We start from the raw sequence: 23,152 nt of genomic DNA, 5'->3' as shown, positions 1-23,152 counted from the left end.
AATATATGTACAAATTTTATTTTACAGCTACAAACATTTTATCTCTAGCATTCATTTATTTATTAAATTCTTACTTTCATTATGTTGAATTTCAAAAGAAATTCAAAGAAAATAAAGAAATCGGCATAAATTTTTTGTAATATCTTAAATTTCGCTTACATATGTGGCTGCATATTTTGTAGTTGAATTGAAGTTAAAACCATGATGAATTAGCATATATGGAAATAAAACGATACCTTATCGAACATATAATAATACAAAATTGGTTACTTACTGATAAAATGTAAAAGCGATATACATTAGTTAAACATTTAGTTCACGTTAAGAATAAGTTCACTTGGGAAATATACTATACGGAAATGAAGGCATATAAAGTTTTATAACGTTAATTAGAGAAGAAATAATTAACTTTTTCTCCTATACAATGTATTTTCTTCTTCCTTATATATGGTCGACTAATATCAGGTCACTGCATGTGAGAAATGTTAACTCTCTTATATCAAAGATTCTCAGAGAACTCCTGCGAGAATAATATATATCCCGAGTCGAAATTTTTATTCTAGATTACAGAATATTGAATAGTTTTATTGAATTTGGAGAACCAATGTAAGCTTTTATAATGCACACATTACATTTGGTTATTGTCCTTCTTTGTTGTTACAAATTGTTTCTTATTTCCGTTTTTTCCATGTGAAGAATCAAAAGAGTATGTATTACTAAGAACCTCTAAAAAGGCTTCAAGTCCTGTGCTATAAACATTTCTGAAATGAATATTAGAAATTATTTAATATTTTATTATTTCTTATATTCTACTTGCATTTAATGTGCATCATGATTTCAATTAAACAACGTATTAATTATATAATTTGCTTAATTAGATAGATTATGTGTGAAAAGCAAATATTAAATAATATAATATTTACTTATTGTATATGTACTCAATCTGCAATTAAATAAATTACATAATTACATTATTTATTGGAAATAAGATATGTATTAAATACGAGTGGAGCGTATGATGGAATATTAAATAATTTCAAATTATAGCTAGAATATACGACATAATAAAATGTAGAATACAACACTGTTTCATATGATAGCACTATTTTAGATTAAAAAATGATTACTTACATAAGTCGCAAATGTATAAAGTATATTTCAGCAGATTACAGACTGAATCTTTTGTTGTGCAATGTATGTAAATAATGAAGATCAAGTGTACCATGCAGCAATTCAATGCTTTATTAAAACTATTCATCAGAATTGCAATGAAGAACTCTGTCAATGTGAACACAAAGAAAGATATTACGTGACTGCACAAAAAATTACGATTAATAATACATTTGTTGTTCGTGGTGATTATAATACAATCGATATTAATTTTTTTTTTATAAAAATGTTACAAAACAGAAAAACTTTATAGCTATTTTTATTGAAGCTTTAAAATGTGTATGCGTATATATGAAGATCGATAATCAAATGTACGTACGAATGCCTATCAATCGAAAAGAACTGCAATAAAATATATTTTTGATGTATATTTATTGTCCATTTTATTATATTTTAACATTAATTGCATTAGTCTGAAATAATAAAAAATTGTTTTTGATCTGTAAATCTCGAGTATTAATATATGTATTTTTATTGGTGCTGGAAATATCGATAAAATTTGAAGATTCAAAAGAGATAAAGAGGTAGGAGTTGTAAGAATGAAAATAGGAGAATTATATATCCAACATCAATAAATAGAAATTTTGTACGACCACAAGATTAAACAGAGACGAAAGAAGATATTAGCAAACTCAAGATAGAACTAGGTCAAGTATTATTATTGGAAGCACAAATGACCATGTATGAGGTTCATAGTAGATTTCAAATTTTGACTCGGGATATATGTATGTGTGTGTGTCTAAATTAAATATTCCTAAATATTCTATTTTTTACAGAGAGAGAGTGTTTTTCTCTCAAAATAAAAACCTCCTTTACACAATCTATCATTCGAATGCGTAGAAAATTCAAAAGAGCTAAAAATGAAAAACATGTTTTCAGTTTCATGTCGACTATTAATATTACATTAAAAATATTATCGATAAATTGAAAACCGAGTATTATATAAAAAAATTGAAGGAAAAAAATAAATCTCTCTCTGAATTAAGCGCATATATCGCGATCAATTGCTCAGTCGTTCTTTCAATCGAATTTGACTAGATGTTGAAAATTATAAATTAAAACTGTGATTGACGTCAAATATTAGAATAAAATATGTCAAACCGATGACAAGTGCACAGTGCTGCGATAATATTTCACGAATATGTCTTGTATAACATCTCTTATATTAGAATCAATGCTTGATAGAATTTTTGCGCTTTTATGGCCATATTAATGAATCCCAGTTCATCCTGCATTTAATTATCTCCTACAGTTTGTATTTTGCATAAATTTAAATTATGGCATGAATTACAAACAGATACCAGCCAGTTTAAGTTTCCTCATAAGATTTATTATAAACTCCAAGATTTACAGTTCAGATAAAATATTGCAGTTAACGAATTCAATTTACATTCTCATATTTTTCTTGATATATTTTGATTAAATATATTCTAGAGATAAGCTATTTAAGCTTATTCCCAATTACAACAATTTAGTACTCCAATTCAGCCAATTCATCTTCCAATCCGACCTTAAAGCTATTTCCTCTTTAACGTTATTCTTACATTATCTCTAAACTTAAGCTCTAAACTTAACTCTCGCTAAATTATTTCTATCACCTCTCTGAGCGTTTTTTTTTTAATTACCGCCGATTAATTAAACGGTCAATGATTATTGAAGGCGTTATAATTAAATGAAAGATGCAGATGGTGTCTATGTATCAGACACAGAATTATTTTCCAGAGAGGAGACGTTGATCTCCTCATTTGTGACCTACTGCGCCACTTGAAATTATGAAGCGATTGCATTGCTAACACAGATTATAAATTATTAAGTAATTTTCATACGACTTTCACCAGATGTCTAAACTATTATATTGAAACATTAAAATCACTGTTTCTTAAACTACCAAATTATCCGAGATAAAAAGTAAAAGTCGAATACTGTTAAATTTCGACAAGATGATCCAACCGAACACTTTCACTTCTCACGAAACATCTTGACATTATTCCTAATATGATTCTGCATTTTTTTATATCTCAAGATAATTGCAATTGCATTGCATTACATTTTTTATGTATATTTTATTCATTTTTAGCTTTTATATTTAAAGATAAAATATACACATTGGTCCAAAAAGATTTAAACTTGTCATTTTATAAACAGCAAGTAAATAACGAAAAGGATCTAATATTATTAAATAAATAAATTCAAATAGACTAATGAGAGCCAAGCGCAATTAAGGCGCAAATTAATTGTGTTTTTTGAAAATTCTTCTTTAACTGTCAAATGATCAATTGTTAATTGTTGATTGTCAACAGTTAATTGTTTCAATCTTTTTTTAACCCATCTTTAGTAAAAAATAAAAGGGAAGAGAACTGACATTATGATGATGAAAAATGAAAAGATTACAAATGATTTAAATACATATGAAAGGAAAAAATATATTCTGCATCTTGACTTTTTATATAATATTATATATAAACGTACATAAAATGATGTTCATAAAAAAATAGTCTTAATTTATAATCTGATGGAATGTATTACATCATATATATATCATATATATAAAACAATCATAGAGAATTTAATGGAGGTTTCAAAATTCTACATTTTTTCACTTTATTTTTCTTTTTTAATTATCATGTTCTATCTCGAAAATATATTTCATGTATATTTATATCTAATATTTTTGATCTTTTATCCTCGAACATCTACGACTCGTGACGTCTGTGTTCTCGAATTCTTGTCTTGAATGTTATTCGAAAATAAAATGTAATGCTTTTAGTAGATTATACATTTTAAGTACTAATATTTGTACTCTAATCAAATTGATATGTCATATATATTGTGATAAGATTGCTAAGATGATATAAATTTATCGAACATTGATAAAAAGATAAAAAAGAGAGAGAGTTACTAATAATAAATAATTATCTCAAAGAAAATATTTTTCTCTCATGATTTTACCTGAAGCATAAAATATAATTATAAATGAAAGGATGACAAGATTTTAATTACTTTTTTCTTAAATCGCGCACTAATAACCCACATTCACTTCAATTTTAGCCAATGCTGACTGTATTTCTTTGCGATATAAATAAATATTAATAAATAGATCATCACCAAATCAGCACACTCTCGATTTCATAGAAGGGAAAACGCTGCCACTTTGTGATTGTCATCAGCGGTATCAAGAATAAAGGCAAATGTAACACTGCCGGTATGACTGGTTTACGTATTCACGTACTGTTTAAGACTCGCACTACGACTAATATAAAGAGGCACGCACCAGTTAGCTGAAACATCGACACGAGATAAACGATCCCGATCGAGAGATTCGCACAGCGACCGTGTCGCAGAGAGAAGTCGGTTAATCCTGGTGGATACGTCTGGTAGTAAGAAAAGGGAGCTTATGAAGGCGCCAGTTGGGACCGCGTCACAAACATACCATCGCCGGCCCGTCACTATAAAGACTCTCCGTTCGCCTACCAAACCCAACGTTGGGACTCACATGGTCGGTGGCAAGAAAGAAGGGGAAACGGAAACGATTCTACGGCTATTCTTATTCAGATGCACACATACACACACATACACATACACACACACGTACACACTCACATGCCGCAGATGCTTATCCTCTCGTGTTGTCGGCTTACTTTTGTGCCTTTCGTTCTCTCGGTTTGCTCTCTCGCCTTGACACAATACTTATATGAGAACCGTATACATATAAGTACACGGATTGATGTGGATCAATCATTGTGATTAGAGGAACAATTGCTACGGAATCGTGTCGTGATCAAAATGTGCGCTGACGAAAAAGTATGAGTAGAGCAATTAATTAAATTTTAGTCAAATTTTACTCAAAGGAAAAAAATAACTTACGTAATATATAAAATTCACTCCCTTAATTATCATTGAAGTACGGCTAAATTGCGATAAAGTAACATAGTCGATGAAAGATAAATTTGATTATAAGCCGCACTAATTATCAGAGCTCCCAATCGATAATCGAGTTTAATTTGAGGCTTAAGACTAAATCTTTTATACTTTATTGAGTGGGACACGTGCCGCGTTAATAATCGGTAACATATATTTTATCTTTAAGAATATATTTTCCAATTTATTAATGATATAATGACGTAATAATCTAAACGTAAACGAAAATAATGTAGATATTCGATACATAACAATAATTACTATCCAAAAAAGAATCTTTAATAAGTTTGGAACAAAACTTAGAACAAAGTTTATATAACAGTATGTAAAAAGCAAATACTTCATTAACATTAATTGTTCATTATTAATTTGAATAATTAATGATTATACTAGTTAACTAGTTGATTATATTAGCTAATTGTTTGAAATAAAATAAAAAGTAAAAAAATAATTGTTTAAATCCTTCCATGATACAGATCACTGCGCACAATTATTTTTAGCTATTGCAGTGTACGAAATAAATTGCAAATATTAGAAAAATCCACATAGAAAAATACATGTAGGATATAAAGCGGCGATATTTTAAACAATTTTACGATTTTTTCGAACGCAAAGATACACACCCGACGTTAAACGCACTTATAATTTTACTGAATGCAATTAAATATCTCTCTCGGAATAAAAGTGCAAAGAAATAAAAATATTGTCTATGAGAGGGCAAATAGTCGACGGTAAATACGGATTGTGTACTCAAAAAATATAAATACACCGAATGCTCTTATTTTCCTGGACTCATGAGGATTCCATGCATAGTACACTGTTGGAGCATTATTTTCCCGACTATCTCTCCCACGATTTTTTGAAGCGAGAGAAATTTCCAATTTTAAATCCCTCATACCGAAAATATACACATTAATCGCTCGTGCGTAATCGCAAAGCAGTAATGTTTATCTTTGTATGAAAAATATTGCGATGTGATGTGACTAGAAAAAGAAGCGATATATTTTCAACGCGATACAAAATTTTTTTACATTTGTATAATATTGTACAACATTTTTTTACATTTGTATAATATAAATATGTTTATAAATGCGAGTTCATAAATAGATTAAATTTAATAAATACTTACAAATGCGCGTGTCATTAGGATTATTTCCTTGTCGAGTCTCGGTTCAACAGCACGAAGTGTAATCATTTCAGAAAGATTTATTTCTCTTATCGTGATGATTTCGAAGATTCTCCTTTTATTTTTCTCGCTCGAGAAGCAAAATTTTTGCAAAATTTATCGCGACGTGTTCTATCGGATTACAGATTTTAAGAATAACGCACGTAAACGTAAAAAAACATTTCAGTATCGTTATAAAATTGTGTAAAAAATTTTAATGTTTCAAAATTAAAAAATAACATCACAAAATTTTTTACACTTGCGTAAATATGCTACATTTGTCGATTATTAAGTTAAAATCGAAATTCATTATTTCTAAAGAATCGTAAATTAATTCAATACACTTGACAATTTAGAAACATTGCGTCAATTTTATTCCCTCTGAATTACATTATTAACATTCGTATAATAAATCTTTTCAACAACATTTTTCGATGATATTTTTGTGATTAACAAGTCGCGTGTCAAACGAACCATGGATATGATCAACTTATCGCGATTTTTTCGAGCACTCATGATTTATAGCACAAGCAAGCTAATGATAATTGTGATGATTTGCACTTCCTCACGATGTTCGATTGTACAATTTCCATCAGATCGATGCAAATTACAATCGCAAATCACCGAAAAATAAATAAAATCCGATACTTTTATACGATCGTGTACTTGGCGTAACATTGGAGCACAGACTGTCACTTTCATCGATCCACAGGTGGCTCGAGTACGAGAGAAAGTAAAAGGAGATGGATTGTGCAATTATTGCCGTTATAGCTTGAACAATTTCAGTTCAATAAAGCGCTGCTGTATCGATAGCGGACACGTTCTAATCGAATTATCGACTCGCTAATAATTATGATGAAAGAAATAATTTTAAATGATTTTTACGCTAAATATGTCACATGCGTGACGAATACGAGATATGTTTTTGAACTCGTTTTTTATTTCGGAGAGGGAAAATAAATATACACTTAAAAGAGCAGCACGTTTATCAAAATGAGAGGCTATTTTTATAATTTTATTTCGAGATTGAATGTAAGAGTTTAATTAAAATGGAAAAAGTTTTTAAAAGCTGTTTATACTTTATAAATAGCGTTCTGTAAAACTAAAAAGCTTTCCGAAATTAGATTTTTCGTATGCAATGACTCGTTATTTTTGGTTTATACAAGTTTCAAGAAATATCACGTTTCCTTTTCTCTGCCGTAGCAGAAAAGCACCGCTTCGACTTTCCAGTGTTTGAATATATGACAGCCTAGCACATTGCATGCTGATGCATGTACGCAATATGCAATTGGAACGCGACGATGCGAAATATCGCCTTACATCGAAAACAATATTCTATTCTACATGAAACGACTCATAATGTTATTTCCTTATTTCGCGTGTCATAACATCGCGTTTTCAATTAATATCGCTCAGTTTTCAGCTCTTATATCTGCCTTCCCTTACTCTTTCTCTCTTTCCTTTCCTCTTTCTTTTATTTATTATTATAAATCAAAATATCAATTACTATCACAAAATTATTCTCCCTAAAATATCTTCACTTTCATATGGTTTAAACAATTTATTTATGAATAAAAATTATTTTATTTATAAGTAAAAGTTATGAAAAGCGAAATGATAGGAAATTACGAAAATACAAAGACTTTAAACATGGGAAATTTACTAGTAAAGCTGTTGTCACATGCGTTGTGATTCAAGCTACTTTACAGCTCAATCCCTAGCCAATTTGTAGCGCAATATGAAATAGCATGACTTGTATAGATAGAAACTTATCTCATTAATACTTTAGCAAACTATATGATTGTTTCGCAGTTATTGGTTGGAAGTACCAATCGTCTTTTGTTCAATTTGCTTCCATAGCTCCGAGAGTGGCTTTCAGATTTGAGAATGGTACCTTTTCTTTTATATGTAAACGTTATTGAAAATTCTTGTTACGTGAAAGGAAATTTAAATTTTTATTATGATCAATTTTTATTATAATCAATTCTTCTCATTGTGATATCTATTTCTAAAATATTTATATATTATACTTGTGTAAAAATATATATTAATTTCGCGTTTTTATGTAAACAATTCCTACTTTGTTTGGATTGGATAATAAAAGTAATTAGTTTCTACTAGGATTGAGTGTTTCTCGCGAGTGCTATACTCGAATTAATTTTTACGCAAAGGAAAGATCATAAATTTCTCATATTATTATGCAAGTGCATAAATTTATCATACGATTTTCTACCTGTTTTTTTTCTAACAGAAGTAACTTTGCGAAATGTGAAACTTTTTCCATAATGAAGAGTAATAGTTTCTCATTGAGGTCGAGAGCTTGCGGGAAAAAAAATTTCACTTAATTCAATTTGAAAATGAAAGACATTAATCACAAGCGTTATTTGCAATTTTCTTTTAAACGTAATAAAAGACTGCGAGACGAAGGAGTTTAAGTTCTCGAATCTATACAATGAGAGACCAATTAATTTTTGTGCATTAAGCTTGTCTTTGGAATTTATATTTAACTTCTCTTTTTGTAAAAGTCTAAAATTTCATTCACAGTATTTTTCCAAGCTTTGCGACAACGACGACACTTGTCGAAATGCGTGTAAGGAGGTTCATTCACACGGATGCAACAAGAGACGAAATAAGCTGTCAGCAATTTTTCGCTGACATACCGTTGACGAGGAATCACTCTGTCAAATCCTGAGTTAGTCGTCGTCGACATGATCTAGTGCGAGGATCGGCAAAGCCATAAAAAACTTTATTTGAGGAAACTTAGTTTAAAAATCAAGTTTAGAAAATTTTACATAAGTAAGTAATATTAAAAAATAGTTTTTTTTGCATCGTGTATATTCGAATATTTAATGCAAATTAATTAATACCAAAAAAATACGATTAATCTTAATCTTAATTATTTTTTTAACAATTAGTGCGCTTTATGAATAAATCGGATAAAATGCATGTTAGTCAACTCTCGCCGAAGATGGTTGATATTCCTATCCATTCACCATGTTGTGCTGTGTTGATGGACTCGAAAAACACAGGTAAATTTTGTTGCTTTATAATATATGATACTTGAAGAAAAAGAAATCTAATCTTTGCTAAATATTTTAAATATAATAGATAATATAAAAGAAAAATGTGTGATAGGAATATATTGTTACATTAAACTTGTAATAATATTAATTATTATTGTGACTTTTCAGGCAAAACAAGAGACAAATCTAAGGCAAAATCGGACGAACGCAATCGTTCAAAATTTTGCGGAAAAAAATGTATTATTTTTAGCACAGTAGGCTCTCTTTTACTGATCATGACCTTGTTGAGACTCGTGTTTCTTTTAATATTCGTGAATAATACTCCAGGTTAGCAAATGTCATACATGTAAACAGATCGTGTATTTTATTTTCGCTGAGAAATTCGTTCGACATGGTCGTCGATTTCCGATGTTTTCGAAGAGTCATCTCTTTTACCATGATTCGTATTTCAGATCGCGTTCAGCCGGAATCACGCATGGAACGGATCATTAAGCAAAGTTATCTTCTTGCTAGATCGACGGAAAGAATGATCGATAAAGACTCATCTTTCAGAAATCAAACGAAGCTCACGAACCAGATAACGCGAGCTGTAGAAGGCGATGCGTTTCCGACGATGAATGGAGGAGACATGCGTTTCAAACGAGAAATATCACGCGCGAGGAGAGACTGCGAAATGAGCGCCGAACGTTGCGAGAGGCTGTTGCAGACGATGGAAAGCTACCTCAAGACGCTCAAGAATAATGCGCTAAGCGACGAAAATCCCGTACCCGTATTGGACATTTTAAAGTGTCTGCGGTGCAAGAATCTGCAATCGTCTATCGCGAATGAATTCAACGAGGATCCTACGCCGCGATCGCATGATCAATATTTCCCCCTTGGGAAAGTCGAGCAAAATCGCTCGAGCGATTCCGACAGTACAGCCATCAAATTGCTGGATAAGGAAGAGGCTAAACGGGCGGAAGTAAATCGAACGGAAGCGGCGAAAATCCAAGCGACGACTTCTCTTATAAATAACATACCGCAGGATTCTGTGAATCAATCATTGAGAAACGTCAATTTATCGGAAACCATCACTAGTTCATTAGTTAATGGCACAAATTATATTAATAGTCAACAGGTAGATACAAATACGGCTGGTATTAATAACAGCTCGACGATGAGCATAAACAAAGAGTCGGATGGTGATTTAATCACAATCGACTCGCGTACAATGACGAGCCAAATCAATGAGAACAGTTCTTCCGCATCAAACGCCGATCAACAAATTGAAAGCGGAAGTACTACGAGTGAAATCGTAACGCTACAGTTTAATACAACGGAGTTGAATAACACGACGCAATATACCGTGACGAAAGACGATACAATATCCAAAAGAACCACAGATTATTCAGTAGGATCAACTGAAGCAAATACGCGATATACTACTAATATCATAAAACAGGTTGAGATTGCTGAAAACGTGACGAGTATGCCAGCAGGATACGACGTGACAGAAATCGACAACGATGATGACAACGCGACGTATCCTTCAGTGCAACCTTCGCTGGAGGATCACCCGGAAAATCAATCGGCTACAACGATAAACGGTAGGTCGCAACATTACATAGAAGAGCAACAGTGAAATAATTAAAGGGATGCAGGCAAATGCGACGACATCAAACTTGTTAACTAACTTGCCAACATTAATATTTGCGCTCTACCTCTCTAACGCGCTTTTCTAAATTAAATATTATATCTCCTTGCTTTTCCAGTCAATTCCTTTTGCGTTCCGTCACTCACGCGATTTTCTCTATAATTTATTAAAAATAATTTATATGTGTAGAAGCGTGTAATAGAAATTTTTATGGACTGCATAATCTCGTCAAGTTTTATATAAGTCGAATGAAAAGTTCTCGGGAATTCATTTATAATGTAAGAAGTTTGACGCGACTTTAAATGAAACGTTCGAAGTTTGTTTAACTATTTTACTTGGATAATTTTAAAATAAAAATACTAATTTGTTTCCAGACCGTCATAACTGAACTCTGGAGTTGCTTTTGCTCTTCATTAATTAGCAAAACGTAAATGATTTTTTCCAAAATATAACAGCTGCAACTTTTAAAGTAAACAATAATTTCAGGATCAACGGAAGATTACAGCGTTTTCAGTAAATTCACATCGGACGATCGTTCTGAAACGGAGAACAGCAGCGAGCAACCCATCCAAGCAACTTCTGAGAGCACGAAATCCTTCCAGCAATTGCAGATGTTACCCACGATGTTACATCCTGTTTGCATTTACGATTATTCAGTTAACCAGTCTTCTAATATGCCGTCTCCAGCGTTCTTTTATCCAGATTCGTCCGATCCTTCCATGCAAAATCGTAAATTTCCATTCCCAAAGTCGTCTTATCGAGGTTCCCCGCCGTCGAATTACATGCAACTGCAGGCGAATACGATGCAGTTTATGCCGGGATTCGGTTATGCTAGCAATCTGCCGCAAACTCAGGTGGCGAGACAAGATACCGGTCTTACGGGATCAACATCAAACGTATCACCGATCAATCAACAGCCGATGGAAAAGACGCCGTACTTTTGCGGCTACATGTCATTGCCGATTCTTCACCTCTCATCGATCTCTGACACGTTGCCATCTGGTCGTTTCTCTGTTGACAATGTGAAGGATTCTCCGCCGGAAGGGCCACGAAAACTTTTTCAAAAGGACGGGACTGTCATATCGCAGGACGATTCAGGTAAACGAAGTATTATGGATTCTTTCAAAGTGTTTAACCTGTCGCTTCTTTCCTTTTTGGCATCGTTAACAACACTTGTTTGCTACTTTAAATTTTAAATTATGTTTAAATTAAGTAGAAATTTTTTAAGAAAATAAAAGTAAATTAGAATATTGCTTTTAACAATATGATAATTGTTTCAGTGTACAAGTGTCCTAATAATTATTATCAGTGCGATAATCTATTCTGCATTCCGGAGATTAATAGGTGCGACGGTCGTGTTAATTGCTTTGATGTCAGCGATGAGATGAGCTGCTCCTGCAAGGATCGGGTATCACGAGATCAAATTTGCGACGGTTATTTTGATTGCCCACATGGAGAGGACGAGCTCGGTTGTTTCGGTAAATTACGAATATTTCATATATAGAATTTTTTTGTATATTCATAATTTTACTTTATAAATAATTTATTTAAAATATTTATTTATCCAATTAAAACATTATACAACGTTGCGTAAGCTTTAATAGATCTAATTTGAAGCAATATATATGATACAGCAGAAATCTAAGGAATCAACTGAGTATTACATTTTTTCTGTGTTATTGGTTTTTCATTAGAATTAAAATTAATTATTTAATTTTTAACAAAATAAAATTCGTTTAATAATTAATTATAAAATAATAATAAAAAAAATTATATATATAATATTCCTTTCTCTATATTGCTAGATATTCACCAGATGACGCTAAATACTAGCTACATTTATATAAGCTACTTTACCCACGAAACTTCTCTCCATGCATAAACGCTTCATGCGAAAGACACAATATTTACCATATTATTATTAACTTTATACATATAAATTACAAATTTGCGCCATGAAAGAGAATCTTGTTATAATTTTATGTGCCGCATATTCTTAATGTATTTTGTATATGCATGTATTTCTTAAAATCTTTCTGTATTACATGACATGTAAAATTATAAAGATTCTACCTCGAATTTTGTCACGCAAAATTATAGATCACTTAAATTTTAAATTTATTATATATCTTTGCTTAAAAAGATTTTTTAGTCGATGTTTAAAACTTTATTGTTATAGGCAAAGATATAAGTTATAAATTTAAAATTTAAATAATCGGTAATTCGCACGACAAAATTCGGGATATGTCTATCATATCATATACAGGGTTTGTCAAAAGTGTGGAAACCCCTAAATATCTCACAAACGGTGCATTTTAGAAAAAAATGTTTCAGGCAAAAGTTGTATGGTTTCAAGGGGGACATAAAGTGGTACCATTGGTTTGACCTTGAAGAGTCATTTGAAGGTCACGTGAAGGTCACTTCAATTCTTTTAAATGGAACACCCTATATATTTTTGCACAATCTTGTAGCTTATCTCGAGAGCTTTCCAAAACACTATAATTAAGTACCTTTTCGTTAAGTACTTTTTGAGTTATGAGGCTTGAAATAATTTCTTAATTTTACATAAACCGTAAAATATCTTGTAAAATATTCATTTTTCGATTATCTTACCTTAATACTTTTATGTACAAAATAATGAGAGGAATCAATTGGTGTAAAGAAAACACACAGTTGTTTTTAAAAAGAAATATGTAATTTGCAATTAACAATTCCATATTTTTTCTTAAAAACAACTATGTGTTTTCTTTACACCAATTGATTCCTCTCATTATTTTGTACATAAAAGTATTAAGGTAAGATAATCGAAAAATGAATATTTTACAAGATATTTTACGGTTTATGTAAAATTAAGAAATTATTTCAAGCCTCATAACTCAAAAAGTACTTAACGAAAAGGTACTTAATTATAGTGTTTTGGAAAGCTCTCGAGATAAGCTACAAGATTGTGCAAAAATATATAGGGTGTTCCATTTAAAAGAATTGAAGTGACCTTCACGTGACCTTCAAATGACTCTTCAAGGTCAAACCAATGGTACCACTTTATGTCCCCCTTGAAACCATACAACTTTTGCCTGAAACATTTTTTTCTAAAATGCACCGTTTGTGAGATATTTAGGGGTTTCCACACTTTTGACAAACCCTGTATATTAAATCGCTTAATTTTCAGATTGCCCGGCAGACTCTTTTAGTTGTAATTACGACCCGAACAATCCACTGAGACACAGTTGTGTACCACTTTCGCAACGTTGCGACGGTATTGAACAATGTTCTAACGGAAAGGACGAATTGGACTGCACTATACTTTCGGAATCCTACATAAGTCCAAAAGATGTACGGGCAAAAAATGTGTTCATTTTTATAAATTATTTAAATATATAAGATTAATCTCTCCGATTTATTGTTCATCGTTTATACTTGAGCGCATTATTTGCTTTTATTATTACTTGTAAATTATGTGATGATATTTCATTTTTAGATATCTACCGTTGGTTATACCCAAGGATATTTGCATAGAAACGTACAAGGACAATGGTATCCCGTTTGTTCAGCCACATCTTCGTGGGCAATTGATGCCTGTTTATCGGAAATTGGTCAACCGTTAACGTATGTCATCAATTATTATACAATGCACAATATATATACATATGACGTTATATTATTAGATTAGACGTTATATGTACATATTACAATATTATTAGAAATTTACATATGATAATATATTTGAAATTGAGATGAAAAAATTTATGCTGACAATAATAATTTTGATTTTAGTTGACGAATTTTTATTATATTGATATATTTTTACAGAGCAATGCCGGATATACAAATGGTACGTGTGCCTGAAAACGCCTTTCAAGATCCTTACGTAAAAGAAATAGACGGTCAGATAGAATTGGCATCGTGTTCGGGTATGGCAATATTCGTAAAGTGTCCGCCGTTACCGTGTGGCATAAAAACCATCCCCCATCAGGATTCTTCCTATATTGTCGATACAATGAGAAACGATTATGCATACAAGAGGCAGGCAAAGGAACAACACGTCTCGTATAAGTTCAATAAGCTTTATCAAGAAACACTGAGGCTATTGGATGCGAATTCGGCGTCCGAGAAGAAAGAGCAAGATCAAAACGACACCCTCGTCGGAGCGCAATCACGAGTAGTCGGCGGTCGAGCGAGTCAGCCCAAAGCCTGGCCATTCCTGGTTGCCATTTATAAAGACGGTCATTTCCATTGCGGTGGCGTTATTATCAGTGAAATACACGTACTCACCGCGGGTCACTGCATGGATGGGTAAGAAGTGTTTCTAAACAAGTATTTTTAGCTGGTAACTTTATAATACATAAGCGCTGGACGTACAAACGATTAGCTTTCTCAAGTATAGATATTTCTTCTCATCGAAGATTTCTCGATAAATTTCAGATACGAGAAACATTATTACGAGATACAAGCTGGCACGCTCAGACGATCTTCATTTTCACCGACGGCTCAGTCGAGGAGGGCGAAATTCATAGTTCTTCATCCGGACTACGAAAGAAAAAATATGCAGAACGACGTATCGCTTGTCATGCTGGACAAACCATTCATTTTCAACCGATGGGTTCGCCAGGTTTGCTTGCCATCACCAAGTATCATGGGCCCTGAATGGGAAGAGGAACCATCACCATTATCTATGTGCATTGCTATTGGATGGGGAGCCTTAAGAGAAGATGGACCAAATTGTAAGAAATTTTATTTATAATCCGAATAAAATAAGTTTATATATCTTTTCAATAATAAATATAATATTCTTATCAATTGCATTTAATTGATTTTTTATTTTTATAAACAAGATCTCTTTCTACTCATGTAGGTCAAAAAGTAACATGGAAAATTTTGCAAGACAAAATAAAATATATTGAAATCTATCTCTCAATTTGAAGTAGTTTCTTTATTTTATGAACTATCGAAAATTATAGAAGCATTGAAAATAATCTAATAAATAACAAACAATAATTATTTTAGCGGATTATTTGCGAGAAGTGGAAGTACCGATCTTGCCAAGCTGCAAGCATTTGCCCGATCGGAATAAGGCCACGATCTGTGCAGGATATCCTGAGGGTGGCCAGGATACTTGTCAAGGTGATAGTGGTGGTCCTTTGATGTGCAGGTAAAAATGGAGAGCAAATCGCATCGGAAATCTCTTCTTTTATTATCGTTATAAAAATATTTTTCCCACAGAAAACAAGATTTTGATTCACAACCGATATGGTACGTGGCGGGCCTAGTTAGTCATGGTGACGGATGCGCGCGTCCAAACGAGCCGGGTGTTTACATGAAAATAAGTTATTTCTTGGACTGGATTCAACAAATGTCTGGTATGTTAAGTAAGTATTTAAAAATTTTTTAAATAATTAAACGGAAATATTTTCTATGATTTCTATGATGTTATTACAAATATTTGAGGAATTGAACATAGATTTTGCGCGTAAGAAATATTGCGCTTTTTTCTAATATTTTCATTTTAAATATATTATTTTGCAGATAATTTTATGGAGCCCTTTTATAATTTTAAAAGACCTTTGGCCAATTGTCCAACATTTAGCTGCGACGATGGAAAGTGTTTGCCGATAGAACGACGTTGTAATCGAATTATAGATTGTTTGAACGGAGAAGATGAAATCGAATGTTACCTGTTTGAAGTATCGAATATGAATAATGTCAAGTACAAACAATCAAACTCCGATGAAATAGTGAAATCACAAGCAAATAAAATATTCGACGATAAAAATATGAAAAATCGTAAGTTATAAATTTATCTTTTGATAATTTTATTATAGATCATAAGTTTCTGTGTGTGATTTTTAATAAAATAATTAAAAAATGATACACACGAAAATCTACAAGTATCTATATTTATTATATGCTTTGTGAAAATTTTGTACAGAAATGAGCACGGAAGCAATTCCCATCTTTACTTCTCACCGTTTCTTCTATGAAATACAGACTGATATTAATGAAGGCTCTAATATGTCAAATGCTGCAGTAACACCTAAAACAACAAGCGTTAGATCAACATTCACATGCAAGAAGTGAGAGAAATATCATATATATAATTGTAACATTACAATTAATATTATATATTATATAATTGTTACATTATAATTATCAATAATCTAAATTGAAATTTTATATGAGAAAATCAATGCCTTTTTTTAGATTGATTCAAACTATAACGATCAATAAGAGATGCGATAAGCACTTGGATTGCGAGGACGCTACCGATGAAGAGGACTGCACTTGTCGAGATTACCTGTCGAATCAGCAACCAATGGCGATTTGCGACGGACATTTGGATTGTTACGATGAAACGGATGAAAAAGATTGCGGTATGCGATCAAACGCGATCCTGTCGGTTTTCATCTATTCGACGAATAATTAATCTTTTTTCCAGGTATATGCGGAGTTGACGAGTTTTACTGCTTCAGGAGCCAAGGGTGCATCCCGATAACGAATAGATGCGACGGCTACCTTGATTGTCCTTTGAACGAGGACGAACTTGATTGCCGTAAGAGAGAGCATATAATATGAAATTTTAAATAATATGTGTGTGTGAAAACAATAACTGACATCGATTGTCATTTTCTTTTCAGTTGCACTGACTGACGGAGAATATGTAAATGTGGACAGCGATGATCAGACAGTTTTAAATATGGAGGGTTTACTCAGTAGATATTATGATGGAGCGTGGCACGTACAGTGTCTCGAAGCAGAGATATTGGCTAATAATACCGTAACGTCGACAATCGAACAGAATTTATGCGAATATCTTGGATTTGCGTACGTTTCTCTAAATTTTCTTAGATTTGTAATAATTCAATAAGTTTAGCATTTTTCTTTTTATGCACGAGCAATTTCCCAAATATTACACTAGGGCAATATTTGGATCAAAAATTATTTTAATTAATTATAAAATAATTAAAATTGTAATTAAAAAATCTGTATCACATGTGCAGAAATGCGCAGTCAATGGATAAAGTCGTCGCGAATAAGACGGTACTGGAAACGAGATTCTGGCGAAAGTGGGGTACCATTACAAGTTACGAACCTTCGCCGGGGCACGTCGCGGCGAGCGAAGAAAACGAGACCTGTACGACGCTACGGATTCGCTGCAGACAGGTTTTGAGCAGCAGCGTTGATTCGCACCTGATCGTCGATCCGAGAACCGGAAATCGAACCTACCTGTGGCCATGGCTGGCCGCTATCTTCGTTGACGGCCGTTATCGCTGCTCGGCCTTGCTTGTGGAAACAGACTGGCTTCTATCCAGCTCGAGTTGTACGAAAGATATAAAGTGAGTGAACTTCCTGCCTTTGTTCAAGATTCTTCTTTAAATATACTTTTAAATATACTTTTAAATATACTTTTAAATATACTTTTTTGATACTTTACTTTGATACATCTGTCAAATGTAGATTATGCAAAATTTAGTGAACACTTCCAACAGTCTCGCGAATTTTTCAATTTAAAAATTCGACTTTTTCGATGATGAATGAAAAGACGTAACGAAAAATAAATTATAGATTATCGGTGAATTATACGACAGCGCTGCTTGGACAAAGCCGCTCGTACCTTTACGTCGACGGACCTCACCAACAGATTTCGGTCGTTGATGAAATTAGGACCGTGAAAACGGAAGTCTCCTTGCTCCATTTGAAAACTGCAGTGAATCTTACTCGTTACGTTCAACCACTATTTATAGAAAAGAAGTGCGTATCTTAATCACACATATATGTATGTATATATATCTCTTATTGTAATAAATATAATATTTATTTATATTGATTATAAATAAGACGAATATAAATAAGATGAATATAATCTTTATATTGATTATATTTGTCGAATTTTTACAGAATCTACCCACCAGCAAAGAACGATTTATGCGTTGCTGTCGGTACAAACAAGGAACATGTGACACAATCGATCTTTCTGCAACCGGTCCTTGAAAATTGCGAAAATTGTTATCGCTGCTTTGTTGAAGCTTCAGATTTCAAGTGTCGGGTAAGTGACCTTATAATTGAATATGATTATTTATATTATAGTTGCATATCTATTCCATTTAAAATCTCATTTCTATTAATTTTCTAAAATATATAGATTATAATTAAATTTTCATATCATCTTTTCTACACTTTTAGATCAATGAAACTTCGTCGGGTTGGAGCGGAACTGTGTTCTGTCGAAACGAGAAAGGATGGTATCCCGCGGCAGTATTTCACGAAAACGACGATTTGTGCAGTTTCCAAAGCATGCAAAACTTGACGAGCATCGATTACATCCACGCTTTCTTCATATATTCTTTAGGTCTGTTGGTCATACTGTAGATATTTTATACGTAAAATCTTTATGCCATCAATCCAGGCATCTGATTAATATTATCTATTGTCGCTTTAAAGAAGATGTTTTGTATAATTTAATTTTTCCATCGCTGTGTCATAGAAACAGATTTGAAGCCAACACCTGAACCAACGTGCGATGGCGTCCGATGCAATATCGGACAGTGCATCCCTTGGAATCAAGTATGCGATGATATAGTAGACTGTCGAGATGGTTCGGACGAGAAAGACGAAATGTGCGTGCGCGAAGTGCAACAAACTAGGAACAGTAGTAATAAACCTAAAAGTAAGTAATTTTATCAGAATTATAACAAAATTGAATCAATTTAAAATCCAAGATACGATTATATGTATATTGATTGATTTGTTAGATCTACGACTACTCAGTACTTTTTGATTAATTGTAAATTAGTTTTTTCCTTTATATAAATCCATCTCTTGTTTTTTATTATATATAGAATGCGCAAAGTCGGAGTTGCAATGCAAGAATGGTGAATGCATCCCGAAGAGCGCATTTTGTGACGCTAAAGTGGACTGTTCAGACGGAACGGACGAACCCATAACATGCACCTGCGCGGAATATTTAAGGCTAACAATACCGAAACGGCTGTGCGACGGTGTGCGACATTGTCGCGATAAAACCGACGAGTCGCCGGAAATGTGTCAATGCACACAAACCAGCTTCAAATGCAACACGTAAGACATGTTACACAATATAATTTTGATATCATTCGTAAACAAACTTTAAAACATTAAGTAATATTGCAGAATAAAAGAAACATGAAATTTTAGAGAAATTATTATAATCAATAACATTATAAAAATTGTAAATATATTTTATACACAGAACAAGCGACAATGTCTGCATCTCGCAAGATTTCGTATGCGACGGTGACAAAGATTGTCCGAATGGCGAAGACGAAGAGGAATGCACAAAGATCGAAGAATCGACAGATAACAAGTCAGATGAAAAATCTTATAAACTCGTAATACAAAATAAGAATAATTGCATAATAATGATTGTTCTAAATTATTTTGTAGACCTGGTACGGGAGAAGTGATGCAACAATCTTATGGCGTATGGCATTCTCAGTGTTTTTCGTCACCAGTAACATCGCAGGAAGAAGCAACGATCGTATGCCAAAAGCTCGGTTACACAGATGGAAAGATCGATTTTGAAAATCAAACTTTGAGCGAGCCTGTTGTTCCATCTCGTGACGATTTTTATATGGTACGATTAAATCCGAAGACATGGATAACGATGCGCAATGATAAACCACTTATAACTTTGGTCCAACCGGAAGAACCCTGCCACCGTCTCTTCGTCACATGTAATTCATGAAAGGCATAAAAGAGTAAGATATTCATTAGGCTATTTTTATTCTACAGCCTATTATACGATGCTTGAAGGGAGATAATATATTTTTTTCACTCTAAAAATTAATTTAGGAAACATAAAACATGATCTATTTCACACTCGTTTCATATATTCGTTAATTTATTTAGTTGTAATGAGACTACAAACAAAGTGAATGAGTCATGTTAGAAATGATTTTTTAAAAATTAAATAAATAAGTTTATTACGTTTATATTTATCTAACATTAAACTATGTGATATTTTCCATAATTTGTGAATTAAATATTTTAATATTGATTTCTACTAATATATATATAATTATAAATTATCGCTTGTGCAACTGTATGTTTTCTACTTCCCTAAAATAGGAAATATAATAATCTTAAAATGCAATAAAGGTATACATGTTTGTATCGATGAATAAGAAATGTTGTATATAAAATATGAAATGTACATTTTTGTAACTTTTTATCCCACAGAAAAATCTCAGATATCTGTATCGTGAAATTACTATTTTCGAACGATGCGATCGAATTTTCTAATACCTCCATACGATCGCTATCGAGCGCGTGTACGTGCGTCACGTGAGAGGATAATGCGAATTAGTCACTTCGGGAATGTGAATGGATACCGTTTCCTATCGTTCCGTAACATTCGAAGGAAGCTTGTCAAGAGGAGCTGGGGGAGTCGTTTGCCTTCAACGACAGCGACCCCATTCGCTACATTCCATCTGCCCCTTCTTCATCTCTCGTCCCTCTTTCGTCGATTCCATCGTTCGTAAATCTTCCAGTAATTTTGTATGCTTGCTTTGTGAGTTGATATCCGCTTCGAGTGAATTTAAACTTAATTAACGCCTTCCATTTAATTCTCTTAAATAATGTTAATTTATAATAAATGAACTCATACATATAATTAAATTATATTATGTATACAGAAAATATACAATATATGTATGTGTGAGATAATATAATATATTCAATCTGATATATATAAAATGTATATAACATTTAGGGAATAAAGGATCGCACACATATAAAAGATTACCAAATAAAAGTATATGATGTTTTCTGTCAATACGCTATTTTTTATTTCTCGTATTTTTACATGGTATTATTTTCGTTTACAATATTTTATCTTAAAAGCCACCGCCCGTTTGCGAGTACATTGCTCGGCATCGGTGAATTCCCTGACAACAGTCACGCAGAAACTCCTTTCCTGATTCTTTGGAGCGAAAACGAGGGAGTAAAGCACGGCTCTTTTATCTCCTGGTGCGTTCATCCACCGCGTCCGTTTATCGCAGCTGGCGTTGCATTAATCTGCACATTTTTCTTTCGCACACACGCTTTTTATAATCCATTATCGCGATTACTTCCTGTTCTATAAACAAACGTAAATTGTTTTATTTTATGTTCCATCGAGAGATTAAAGTTAAACAACGCAGAATTTCGATATCGTTTAAATTGCACGCCTGTCAGATTTGATGATTTGATTGTATCGATATGTGTGTACTTTCGATACACTTTCTACGTACTTTCTGATATCTGCATTCACGCTCTGATTAATTTCTTTGACATGTACGAGAATCAATTGATAAGCAAAGTATCTTTCATAATATACTCGTATTATACTCCGAGTATTTAAATTAGAACATAAATTTAATTATGAAAAATATACAAGTATTTTATGCATAATGTCATAATTATACTTCTATAGATTATATGTATTTTATCCATATTATATTGGTTATCTATATAAATTAAGAATACAAATTTAATTCCGAAATAAAAAATATATATTGTACATGTATATAATAATAGTACAATTATATTTTTAAATAATCTTCTAAAGATTAATTTGTCATATCTTAGAGAATATCGCGAATTAAGTTTTCGCTGCAACCGGCAAGTAAACTGAGTTTCTAGCGCGAGCATCGCTTAACGCGGTTAAATACCTTTAAGTCATTCACATCGCTTATTAAGTCACGCAACCGAGCATGCCAGGCACGTACTTTTACACGCCGGATGCTGTGCCTTATCGATTGCTCCATACTAACTTGGGAGCTCGGAATGTCGATAATTAATATATCCGTCGAGCAATTACGACAAATTTGCTAGGCCAATTATAATATAAGAAAGACGAGAAGAGAAGAGTAGACCTCTTCAAATCGTTGTATCTTCCTATAAGTTTTTGCGAAAGGACTTAGAAAGTACTCAGATTTTGTTTATCATTTTTCTCCATCGATTTCTTTCCATCTCTTCTCGTTATTCCTGTGAATATAATTTCTTCTATTCTTCTAATAGATGCAATAGATGCAAGCATGGCTGACAATGAGCAACCGCAGTTTTTTTTTCTCGACGATCCATGCAAGACGCATTGATTATGTAATCAACACGGAGCACACTACGTATAATTTCGTTCCGAGTACCGTTGATCCTGTTGGTTGCCTCCACCGTCTAAGGTTCTTGATTTCCTCGCGCTATGTACGTGTACGTGTGCGTGCGTTTGCATAT

The 23,152-nt window shown here is 32.6% G+C and overlaps 2 protein-coding genes across 7 annotated transcripts in view; one reads left to right on the top strand and one right to left on the bottom strand.

The window, feature by feature from the left end:
* Positions 1–6,318, bottom strand: part of Cdase (neutral ceramidase) — a 42,067-nt gene extending 35,749 nt beyond the window's left edge. The window contains exons 1-3 of one of the 6 annotated variants that reach the window (XM_083098762.1): positions 4,442–4,623; positions 1,132–1,278; positions 633–761 (exon numbers count right to left, since the gene is read on the bottom strand). The gene's annotated coding sequence lies outside the window, so the exon portion shown is untranslated. Of the gene's footprint in view, positions 1–409; positions 560–632; positions 762–1,131; positions 1,279–4,170; positions 4,191–4,275; positions 4,419–4,441; positions 4,624–6,217 lie in introns of those variants that run through there. The other 5 variants (XM_083098788.1, XM_083098736.1, XM_083098772.1 and 2 more) reach the window with 5 other exon arrangements.
* Positions 6,319–8,538: 2,220 nt separating this feature from the next.
* Ndl (serine protease nudel) lies at positions 8,539–21,648 on the top strand. The gene is made up of 25 exons (XM_083107385.1): positions 8,539–8,545; positions 9,169–9,282; positions 9,445–9,603; positions 9,729–10,862; positions 11,396–12,007; positions 12,190–12,387; positions 14,079–14,242; positions 14,388–14,515; positions 14,720–15,202; positions 15,332–15,630; positions 15,914–16,058; positions 16,130–16,275; positions 16,433–16,690; positions 16,836–16,980; positions 17,108–17,277; positions 17,343–17,456; positions 17,542–17,728; positions 17,905–18,240; positions 18,470–18,655; positions 18,803–18,950; positions 19,088–19,253; positions 19,389–19,571; positions 19,744–19,981; positions 20,133–20,246; positions 20,327–21,648. Exons 1-25 carry the CDS (start codon positions 8,539–8,541, stop codon positions 20,625–20,627), a joined length of 6,135 nt encoding a protein of 2,044 aa, XP_082963511.1. The 3' UTR covers positions 20,628–21,648.
* Positions 21,649–23,152: the final 1,504 nt, after the last annotated feature.

Source organism: Camponotus vicinus, unplaced genomic scaffold, assembly GCF_025532165.1.
Source record: "Camponotus vicinus isolate PSW18456_S1 unplaced genomic scaffold, iyCamVici1.0 SCAF_1, whole genome shotgun sequence".
Classification (NCBI taxonomy): Eukaryota; Metazoa; Arthropoda; class Insecta; order Hymenoptera; family Formicidae; genus Camponotus; species Camponotus vicinus.
The sequence above is the reverse complement of the archived record's forward strand: the minus strand, read 5'-3'. Positions and strand labels throughout refer to the sequence as shown.